General features: G+C 35.8%; 1 protein-coding gene across 1 annotated transcript; it reads left to right on the top strand.

Moving 5' to 3' along the window:
• The first annotated feature begins 1,449 nt into the window (after window positions 1–1,449).
• il20ra (interleukin 20 receptor, alpha) lies at window positions 1,450–11,418 on the top strand. Its single transcript, XM_042503630.2, has 7 exons — window positions 1,450–1,803; window positions 3,188–3,311; window positions 4,738–4,946; window positions 5,063–5,238; window positions 5,792–5,933; window positions 6,956–7,089; window positions 7,459–11,418. Exons 1-7 carry the CDS (start codon window positions 1,755–1,757, stop codon window positions 8,569–8,571), a joined length of 1,947 nt encoding a protein of 648 aa, XP_042359564.2. The 5' UTR covers window positions 1,450–1,754; the 3' UTR covers window positions 8,572–11,418.
• The last annotated feature ends 472 nt before the right edge of the window (window positions 11,419–11,890 follow it).

The raw sequence follows: 11,890 nt of genomic DNA, 5'->3' as shown, positions 1-11,890 counted from the left end.
GCAAAGTTCCGCCTTGTTTTGTCAACAGTAAGGGTAACCGCTGTAATGATAACACATGCTAAGTATAATATACTTTTATAAAAAAAAACCCAAAACAAATAATACCATACCAGTCGACAGATCTTTTTTATAAAATAATTTTAATTACCATACCAATTAAATTACCAATTTTTATAGTATATAGGCTAATTAATTATCTGACCTCCTAATGTGAATTTTCAAATAAAAAATAGGCTACACGAAGACACTGAGATGTTTTGCCTACAGTCCATGATACAGACACACCCTTAGGGACTGTTTGTCAGTTATGAAGGGGAAGGGGGTGGTGCAAAATGGGGGAAGCATGTCAAATGTATATATTTTTTAGCACTGGATAGGGACTTTTGTTTTTATTTATCATATTCCATTTATCATATCCCTAAACTCTAAAAATGGGAATTATTGTTGAATTTTAAAATTTTCCATGGTCTTTGTACGCTTCTGTCAGAAAAAAAACATGACTAAATCTGTGCTTAAAATAGTGATATTTCATCAAAATAAAAAACAAATGCGAAAAATAAACCTTTTGTTCTAAATAACCAGCATGCACGACAACAGTGGAAAAACCACTGCTTTTTTCAGCTTCAGGATTTCATCTTCAGGTATAAACTTAAACATTAAAGGGTTCGTTTTTAAAATCTAGCAACCAATTGACGGCGGGGGGTTCATGCATTTTCCCTGGGTCACTCAGGAAGGCTCAAGGAAAAAATTTTTTAATTTGGTGATGTAGCCTACTTTTAACAAGAGTAGGCTAGGCTTAGTCATTTGTGATGCAGGAGATTTAACCAATTGAAACCAGGGCATATTGGCTTTTTTTTTATGAACATAGGAAGAAGGCAATAATCAACTTCAGGAGAAATCATCCAGAAATTAGTAAAAAAAAAAAAAAAAGCACAAGAAAATTATCTGGAAATGATCACAAACAAACAATTGCAAAAAAAAAAAAAAAAAAAATCAATAAACGGGAAAGTAAAAAATAAAATAAACAAAATACAGAAATGCTCTGAAAAAATGCTATTTTTAAAAAATATATATATAATAATGATAATTATACATATATTTCACATTTTCCCGAGCTTTAAAAAAAAAAATCTTAATCTACTAACTTCTTGCCAAATTGCTTTTCTCCCCAATGTTTTTGAAAGAAATCAAACCAGTCTGCTTTCGGTTTAAATGTTTGTGAAAGTGAATACAGCACAATAAAAGTGATGTCGATTCAAGTTTCAAAGGGTTAAAGAACATTTAAATGAGTTAGTTCTTTTACCCAGTAGGCCAGGATCAGATAACATTTTCCACCAATAGGAGCAGGTCTTAGTAATATGTTGTAACACACACACACACACACACACACACACACACGCACGCACACACACACACACACACACACACACACACACACGCACGCACACACACGTGTACGGGTGTCAGGTGCACAAACAAGTGCGGTCACATTCCTTCCTCATTCACGGAAACGCAGGTGCTGTTTGCTAGAAGGTGGCTGAGGTGTTTCTGGTTACACTGACATATAACCATTCGGACCCTGATATACTTCCTCCTTGGTCATGTGTTTTCATTAGTTCATTTATTATTTAATCGCGTGGAGAAACATCGGGCCGGTGACGCGTGTTGTGTCGGAGGAGCTGAGCTGCTGCCGGAAGGCTGGAAATGTTGGTGTTTCTTGGGAAATTATGAAAACATGACCGCTCCGTGCAGAGATGTGGACAGTGGTGTTTTTTCTGAACCTGGTGACTCTACATTGTACAGGTATGGCAGCATTAAACTTACATTATGAGTATTTTCCTTCTTTATTTACTCATTCTTTACCTCCTTACCTATAAGACCCTGTAACTACATGCAGCAACTAACGTCGAATCAAGCATGTAGCCTATTACATTATTATAAAGTTACTTTACTTTGAATATGAGAACAAGTGAAACATTGTGCAGATTTATTGCACCATACTGATACCGATCTGAATCTGATTTATAGGGCTCTCTTATTGTCCAGGTAGTTTTATGGTGTTTACCCAAATTTAATCTCACACTGTTTCATCATTACAACCCGCTTTACTCAAACAAAGAAGCAAACAAATGAATTCATGGTGTCTTTTACACCCATCCTATAAAGTTATAGTTGCATGCTTGACACACTAATAATAAATGCCATAAAGCTTATTTTATACATACGAAAATTAAAAAATCAAGACTCAGAATTGCAATTGTTTCTAAGCATTTAGCGTTTCTAAGTATTTAAACATTTGACCCCTAACTAAATTGTTTTTTTCTTGAGTTTTCCCCCAAAAAAACATGGGGAAAAGGCAATGAGCAACTTCGTAAGAATTGTTTCATAAATTGAAGAGAAAAAAAGAAGCAGATTTACAAAATGACTTTTTAAACAGCTATGGAAAAAATGTACAGGTAAAAAAAAGCTTGAGAAAAAGTGTATTTCTAATTGTCATAATTACATATTTAAAACTTTGTTACAGAATCATTGTACTTTTAGCACTTTCTTGAGCTGCATTCAGACACCTTTCACAAGCATTTAACCCTTTGCTAATTGGTGTGATTTTTTTAAACATGGAAAAAATAACATAAAATAAATCGAGCAGCTTTTCTAGGGTTTCAAAGGGTTAGTAATAAATAACAATAAACACTCAATTTAGGCATATTAAATAAACATCAAGTATCAAAATGGCAACTATTACTATGCATACAGCAGTCAAGGCTTGACTTGACTTACTTTGTGTGCTTGTGTGTCATGAGTTTATAAGGTAGGGCAGACCGTGGGTCACTGAGCTGTTATTTGGGTGTGTGCGAAACATGGGATTAAAATGAATAATGTGTGGAATTTAAATTCAACTCTCAGAACTACAAAACTGGTTCTCAATATGAAGATGACTTTTGTCAGTGTATGGTTCATGCACCTTTTTTTATGACATGTCATATACACAGAGAGATTAAATTTGTTAAATTCAAATGCTGCAATGTAAGGTAATTAACAAGGAAAATACAGCTGTAAAGTACATGTGGAAGTTAAAGAGTCAATCAACCACTCTGGAAAAAACAGTTTCAAAAATAGTGTTGCATGACATGAACAGAAACTGGTAAAAAAACACATGTTGCGTCATTCTCGATCTCTTTCCCCTCAGTCTCGTCCTCTCCTCCCAGCCCAATCAACGTGATCTTCACCTCAGTCAACCTGAGGAATGTGCTGCAGTGGTTTCCTGGAGGTGGCACTCCGAATGACACACTCTTTACAGTGCAGTACGCCATGTAAGTGAAGATTTTAGAGTTCAAAGGTGCAGCTTGTAGGATTTTTGGGGGATGTGTTGGCAAGAACCGAATACAGACTATTTTTTCTTTGGTGTATAATCACCTGAAAATAAAAAATATTTAGTTACATTAGAACGAGCTGTTTATCTCTACAAAGAGCGCAGGCCCTTGATTTGTTTTTTGTTTCTTTGAACAGAACATAATGCAGAAAATAATAATAATAATAATAATAATAATAATAATAATATAGCACCTATAAAAAACAGTTGTTTACAAAGTGTTTTGGCAGACAAAGCAAAAGCAGGAACTCAGGGAAAAATACAAATAGACGTCAACAATCAAGCCAAACAGGGAAAGCAACAAGAATAAAGCAAATTTTTAGAAGTTTTTTAGAAAATATAAAAATAAATGCAATGAAAGACGATAAAAGAGGAAATCTAACAAGACAAGAAGATGAGATTAGTTATTTGTAATGATTAAATTCCCAGTTAAATTCATTTTTGTTGATTAAGATTAGTTAAACTATAAATTATCTTGCCTCCATTATATATGTGTTTTTAGTAGTATTTGATAACCATATCTGAGGGTTAATTGCTTTGCAATTGGATAATTAAATATTAGCATCAGCCACAAAAATCCAGCATCAGTCAGGCTCTATTGTTTAGTGTTTTCACTGGTTTTAGTCACCTGGTCTGTTTTTTTTGGAGAGAAAGAAATCTCTGCAGACAATTCAAAAACCTCCTGAACAATGAACACTGAGGGAATTTTAACCAGCAGAAATTTAAGATGATTGCAATGTGCAATCCTTGCTGCTGGATGTCACTAAATCCCTGTAAATTGTACACGTGGTTCCTTTAAATTTTACAAAGATAGTAATAAAATGTGTTTATTTAACCAAAGTGATCCTGAGAACAAAGTAATTGTAATCGAGCTGCAAATATTCTACATTATTTCCTTCTTCTTTGTTGGTACTGGTGGACTTTCCTGGTTAAAGGTAAGGTTATAAAGGCTTATCTTCAGCAGGTCTCAGAGGGATTTACCGATGAAAAGAAGACAGAAAAAAAGGGGAGGAAAAACAAAAGAAACACGTAACTAGATCTAATGTAAAGATTGTGTAAGCTTTTGCTTTAGGGGGAATTGCAAAAGAAAAGGAGTGCATTTTGAGCTCATGTCCTGCGTTGTTATTATCCCAGCTTGTGAGAAAACTGAGTCCTCCTCTGATCTGTGTGTGTCTCCTCTGTGTTTCCACCCTGCTGGGACGGACAGGATAGGATGTCCCCTATAATTAACCCCACCTGTGTATATTGTTTGTGACACTGCCAGAATAAAAACTGACGAAGGGTCTCACCTCAAACATCTGGATTAAAAAGTCAAATTGGAGTGCTGTCCTCATCTTTACTTTATTTCTGTCCTCTGTGTTTCCCAGCTATGGGGACAGTGTTGAGGGCAGCAGAGGAAGACGGGTGCAGTGGAGGGCGGTACGGCGGTGCACAGAAATAGTGCGGAGCTGGTGTGATCTGAGCAATGAGACGTGGGATCTGGAGCACGGATACTATGGCAGGGTTCGTGCTGTGAGCCAGAGAGCGTCCTCCAAATGGGCTCTGACAGGGAGTAGATTCGATCCAAAGACGGACAGTAAGTTGAAGTGACATTCTCAGGAAGAAGGCCGATAACCTTGATGACATAGTTGATACTCTTACTTTACTTCATCTTTAGATGTTTAAAATCTACTCCTTTGTCTATCTGTATAGCTACTTTTGGCCCTCCACTGGTTTCTGTGGAAGTAGAGGACAACAACGCTGTCATCACTATGAAGGGACCAATGAGACATCAGCCTAACAACCACACCCCAGCGGTGTCCATGGCAACACTCTACCCCCAGATGACTTACAACCTCTCCATCTACAACACCGATCAAGGCCAGACGGTGAGTATATATATATATATGCCTGGATCGACATTAGTTTACATGTGCAGCGTTTAGACACTTAAACCACAGAAATTTGATTTCTTTTTAAAAACATGGAGAAAAATGTCAATGAGCAACCTGGCAAGAAATGTACCACAAATTGAAGAAAAACAAAAAAACAAAAACAAAAAGGAGACAAGAAAATGATTTTAAAATTAGGTGTGGGGGATTATTAAATATTATTTCAAAAATACAGAAAAATGTCCAGGAAACCATAACTCTACGTAACAGAACAAATACAAATAAAATATATGTATATGTTTTTATTTTTAGCATTTTCTTATGGTTGTTTTCTTGTTTTTGTTTTGTTTTTAGGTAATTTTCTTGTATCTTTTACTAATTCCTTGCTAATTTTTGGACCATCTCTTAAGAAGTTACTCATTACCTTCTTCCCATGTTTTTGAAAGAAATCCTGCTGATTTGCTTCTTCTTGAAAGATTTCTCTCAATCAAGCACAGCTGAAGTATCCTCCTATACAACTGATTAATCAAAATATGTGCCTGATTTTTAGCACCATTTACCCGTGGTCTCCAGTTACAAATATCGCCTAATGGACTACAATACGAAGTATTGCTTCTCTGCCAAGACCAGTTTCGTGTCCATGCCAGCCGTGTGCCAGTCCTCAGAATGGCACTGCATAACAACGCCTCAAGGTACATTCACATTACATGTGTGGGAAAGAATATTGTGCTCCCAGTTTCACGAGCAGAAAGGAATGTGACTAAACGTGAAATGAAAGAGAGGCGAGAATAGTTTGTGCCTGAGACGTCTTCTATTGTTTGTGTATGAGTTGTCAAGTAAGAAAAAAGAGCCTTGTTTTCATTTTGTTGTGGTTTGGTGTTCACACAGTGTTCACTGTATGCACTTGTATGCACATGCTTGTATGTATTTAAGAGATAGTTTGGATCTTTTGAAGTGTGGTTGTATGAGGTGTTTAATCAAAGTCAGGGTGTTAAACACAGTAGATGTCAGTCAGCATCGCTCCAGTCTGGAGAAGCAGGCTGAAGCACCGACACTGAGGTTAAGAAATGTACTGCTGTGGATGGGAGCAGCAGCAAAAATATATTTGATCTGACAAAAACAGTGATTTTCTTTCGATAACATGGGGGGAAAAAAGCCAAGACCAGTTTGGCATGAAATGACCCACAAATTACAAGAAATTAGTAAAATGTGACAAGAAAGTTAACAAAAAATAGATTTTTTAAAAAGGGGAGGATTATTAGAAAATTATCCCAAAAAACAGAAAAATGTCCTGAAAACTATATTTATCATAATTTTATATTTAAAATTGTTACTGAAAAAATATATAACAAAATGTATAAAATAAGTACACTTTTTAAATTTTTTTCTAGCACTTTTTAGGTCATTTTATGTTTTTTTGTCTTTTTATTTTTTTCCTGCATATTCTTAGGCAATTTTTAAGCAATTTTTACTCATTTTTTGCTAACCTTTGCACTATGTTCTTGCTATGCTACTTGTTGCCTCCTCCCCATGTATTTGAAAGAAATCAAACCAATTTGTTGACTTTGGTGTTTTAAAAGATTGGTTCAAACTAGTGTCCTGACTGACATCTACTGTTTGTAATACACTGACTATGGATAATAACCTGATAATAACCCAACTTCAATGAATCCAAACTATCCCTATAATGTCCCTGATCCCTGTCTTCCTCTAGACCCTGTGATTGACCAGCTGCGGTGGATGGTTGTGGTTGTAGTTCCAACTGTGTGCATCTCTGTGCTGGTGGTGGTTGGCTACCTTCTCTATCGCTACGTGTCGGGAAAAGAACAGAAGAGCCCATATTTTCTGGTAACCGACTCTCTAATATACTGGTACTTACATGGCACTGAGCCTGTGGCAACCCTGATATCAGATATGCTGATAGATTATAACTCATTTGGCTGATAACCGATACCGATATCAATATATCCACTTTTTCCTGTCTAATTTTATCTGTTTGTAATATCAACAAAAAATAGGCATGTTGGCTGATTCCAATATTTCATTTTAAAGCTAATATCTGCCAATATTACGGTGCATCCCGAGTTATTACCATCTCTAGTGATGAATAAATAATAGTTTCTACTATTGCATGATAATATTATGTTAATTTCCAAACTGTTTAAATAACTTATGGTCACTCTTTTACTGATACACTCTTTCTACTTCAAACACTAGAACCCGCCTGCTTTTCATTCGCCACCTTTGACGCTCCCACCTGAGAGACCCAACATCATCCTCATCACCGTCCTCAAAGACCTACCACCAGAAAGTGGCCAATCAGATCCTGCAAACGCCAAGCAGCCGTGTCATGTCGCACTACCTCCACCAGGATACTCCTCCCAGAGGCCTGAAACACTGCCACAGCTCGAGGAACCCCGGGATGATCTGTCCGTCGACTATGCGTTTGTTGCTCCTAAAGTTGATATCAGCAGAAAAGATGTGACTAATCAGATATGTGGACAACAAAAATGCACAGCAGGAGAAAGTTACGAGAAGAAAGAGTGGAGAGTTGAGGACGGGCACTTTGTCGGACACACGCAGACGGATATGAACACACTTTTACAAGCGCATGCATGGTCACAGCCAGTGTTACCACCATCACTGTCTCTGCAGGGAACATGTGCAGGAGAGATGAGTAAAACTGAGGAGGATAGAGACTTTCCAGGTTTATTTCTGAACACAACCCCACAATCTAGCCTCTTTGGTATTTCTTTAAATCTAAAAACAAATGAGGGAGGAGCGGAGGAAGAGGTGCATGGAAGGTTAAGAAAATATGGAGAGATAGATGTAAGTGTGGAGGAAGAACGTGAAAGTGAGGAACTTCCCCTTCTTTCTGCTTACACCTGTCAGAACATCACGGCCACGCCGACCTCCTACGCTGACCAATCAGATGTCTTACCAGACGACTATGGTGTTCTGAGAGTGGCTGCAGCACATAACATAGAGGGGGATGATGAAGAGGAGCAAGAGGGAACTATTTGCATCAACTGGGATCCCCAGACCAGGAAACTAGTGTTGCCAGAGATGGCATTGGAGTACAGCGAGAAGGGAGGGTTGGATGAGTTGATGCAGGGAGATAAAGGGAGGGAGAAGAGGATGGGAGGAGGAGAAGAGGAGGGGTACTGCATGAAGGGCGAGCTGAGGTTAGAAAATGTGTTTGTAAGACAAGGGTCCGAAGAAAGGGCGGAGGCAGAGAGGGAGGGAGAGAAGGAGAGAGCAGGGGGAGCAGGGTGGGAGGCGGATGATTTGTTGACCAAATGGAATTTGGTTATCTTGATGGACGAGTAGATGATATTCATCACTATATTTACCCCAATATTACGCAAAACGCTCCTTTTCTGTACTTACAATATGCACTTAATCCTTTAAGGTCCTCACTAAATAAATAAATAAATAAATAAATATATATATATATATATATATATATATAATTTCTTTGGGGCAATAACAACAAAAGTCACTTTTTTTCTTCAAACAGACCCTATAGTTTAAAAAATAAATTAAAAAGCCCTCTACCAAACAGTTGAGACGTCCCTTCATGGTATTTGTAAAAAAAACATTTAAAAAATTAAAAATTACAGACCATTACAATGCTTGTAATTAGTTAGTATAAGTTAATATGTATTTTTTAAAAATTGCAAATTTATTTTATCTTAGCATCACTACCTTTTAGCACGACTTTAGACGGTAAAAAAAATAATCACAATTACGAAAATCATTTCAGTATTGATATGAGGATAATATAATTAACTTTTTCTTTATTCTTAATCTGTTTTGTTAATTTCAAAAGGACAATCAACTGTTTGGCAGAACATCTTTTTAAGAAATTTGACCCATATTAGATTTTTATTTTTTGTACAACGTTACATTAATCTGTTCTTCAAGACTTCTGAAACTGTAAAATATCGACAAAATATGCCTACTTTTGAAAAATGAGATACCTCAATGGATTTGTAATACAGTTCGACACATTTTTCATGAAGGTATAGTAATTTAAAATGTGTTGTACCAAAGGGCTGAGGTTATGATAGACAAAAAAAAATCAGAAAAATATCATTATACAATATAAAAATACATTATACGTGATGATATCAGATTCTTAGAAGCACTTTTTACTGTAGTCGGGCTACTTTCATACCTGTGAATGCTGCTGCTTTATTATGAATATCAAGCCTAACTATTACACGAATCAATGTGAATACTTATGAAGAAATCACACTGTGACTAACTCTGAAGGAAATTAACTGTGTTAACTGTAATATTTTATCAAGATATACTACACTAATGAGTGTTTTCTGTATTTATTTGTGCTCGATATGAAGTCAGAGAGCTTCTCAGAGATAACCAGAGGTACGGGACTCGAGTCACATGACTTGAGTCAGACTCGAGTTGCAAATTTGAGGACTTGAGATTTGCTTGACTAACATCAATGAAAGAATCAATGTTGACGTTGACTTGGTACTTGTGACATGAGACTGAAGCTGAAGACTTTGATAGTCTAGTACTGTTAATAACTTTATTAATTTATTCACAGTATTTACATGAACTTTAAGTAAATTTGGTAAATTCTATGAACTTTAGTTTATAAATTCTCATAGTCTATTCTTTTTGGTGTTATTTGATTTAATTACATAAATGACATTTTTTTGGCTTACATTAAAATAACTTAACTCAACTGGATGGAAATGTTATATTTAACGGAAATATGTAAACCTGACAAAAAAGACCAAATAATTACTTTGAGTGTTGAACAGCTAGGGCAATCTGGTAACTTCTGAAAATTACATCACTGTACTCTAATGCAGCCTTTAAATTGGGAAAAGACTATTACAGTATCCAAAATCTAAGACGATATCCAGTCTCATATCACAATATTGATATAATATCAATACATTGCCGAGCCCTACTTTGGTGTTTCCTTTTAGTTTTGCGGTATGTTTTGGTATTCTGTGTAACAATGGTTTACTGTGGATATTCCATGACTCTTTATTTCCATGTTTACTTGATAACACTGTCTAGCCCTCGTAGTTGTGAGTAGTTTTGGGGGGTTTCAGCATCAGTCTGTTTCTGTTTTTGTTCCAGGTGAAGCACGTAAACAGTTCTTGTTTAAACATCTTGGGACAGTGTTTCTTTGTACTTTGTGTTTGTGGTAAACTGTGCTGAATCATAATGTAATTAATTCCTCATTTTCTCAGTCAGATATTGCAGCATTCATTTTGATACAAATCCACCCTTGCTAAATATGTTATAGGAAGGAAATACTGATATTTAAAGTAAAATGACATGTATTTTAGTGAATAATGTGTTCATATGTGATGGAGTCAAAAGCACTTCACTCTTTATAATTTTTTCTACTCAGTGTAGAGATTTTATAAATAATGAAGCTGCTTGACCTATGGTTTGTGTCAGTTATATATGTGTTTTTATTATTAGTATTATTTAATTTATACCACAGAAAAAAATCAACATTATTTTTGCAATCAACTTAATTTTTTTCTGCAAACAAATAACTGTCTGCAGTGCAATTTTACAACACTTTCTCTTTGTTCTTGTCAGCTACATTTTGTGTGTGTTTGAGCTGAGATCTTCAAAAACTTGTTTTATGCTGTCTTATCTACAAGTTATGATGTACTTCTGGATTCCATCTACCTGAGCTTTGTTTGTTATTTAGATGAATGCTTTATAGATTATGCGTCATTAAGTAACAATAGAGGAAATCATATTTGTGATAGTTGTTCCTCCATTCTCTGTTTGTTTTACAATGTCATATGAAGGAAGCTTTGATCTTCACTGTATTGACACAGTTACCGGTATTGTCTTTTCGCATGGACACATTTGGGGACTTTCGGGCAGTGAATTATTGGAAAATCTCTTCCTGGACAGTGGACAGTATCCAAAGCCATGTGAGAATTATGAAAGTCTACAGGTGCATTTAGTTTCAGATTCATGTAATTACACAGCTCAGGTTATCTGCGACGTGCTGAGAAGTTTGGTGCATGAAGTTTTTTCATTTTGTTTAAATGTTTTTACTATGGGAAAACAGTTTGTGATATTTTTGTTATAGTTTTGTATGTTGCAAGACAGAATTATTGTATATTTGAAAAAAAAAAGATAATAAAGTAAACGTGTTGACTATTTCCTTTTCTCACCAGAAGTGTTTTACTGTGTTTACCAGCTTTGAAAGATTCTCGTGAAGAGACTACAGCTTCAGAGCTCCAGCGTATTTGGGGAGATGTACACAGTGCATGGTTAAACTTTAACTTTTGTCGCACACCTGCCTTGACAAGAAGAGAGTGAATAGAGACATCTACTGGTCAAACTGCAAACAGCCACCATTATATTTCCCTTTAAAAGCAGAGCTGGGACAGTTATTTTCACATCCATATTAACTTTTCTCCCTCCTTTTCCATGCATCTGATATCATCTGCTCAAAAAATGTCCTCAGACATTTACAAATAATGATTATTGATACTGTGACTGCCAGTGTACGTGCTATCACTGCTACAAAAATCAACAATATCAAAACACATGAAGCCCTGTATTGAAAATATGACCTAGGTAAAAGTTTACAAATATTATAATCCAAAGTATCAAAAGTAAAAGTACT

Source organism: Plectropomus leopardus, chromosome 16 (assembly GCF_026936395.1).
Source record: "Plectropomus leopardus strain MGB_pleo_1.0 chromosome 16, ASM2693639v1, whole genome shotgun sequence".
Taxonomy (NCBI): Eukaryota; Metazoa; Chordata; class Actinopteri; order Perciformes; family Serranidae; genus Plectropomus; species Plectropomus leopardus.
This window is presented reverse-complemented; position numbering and strand designations above follow the sequence as displayed.

What these genes read in the sequence shown, in the direction of transcription:
- il20ra (XM_042503630.2), top strand. Translation starts at nt 1,755, where the DNA reads ATGTGGACAGTGGTGTTTTTTCTGAACCTGGTGACTCTACATTGTACA. An exon ending in GGTGACTCTACATTGTACAG is followed by an intron (nt 1,804 to 3,187) that starts GTATGGCAGCAT and finishes CTTTCCCCTCAG; the next exon opens with TCTCGTCCTCTCCTCCCAGC. An exon ending in TTTACAGTGCAGTACGCCAT is followed by an intron (nt 3,312 to 4,737) that starts GTAAGTGAAGAT and finishes TGTGTTTCCCAG; the next exon opens with CTATGGGGACAGTGTTGAGG.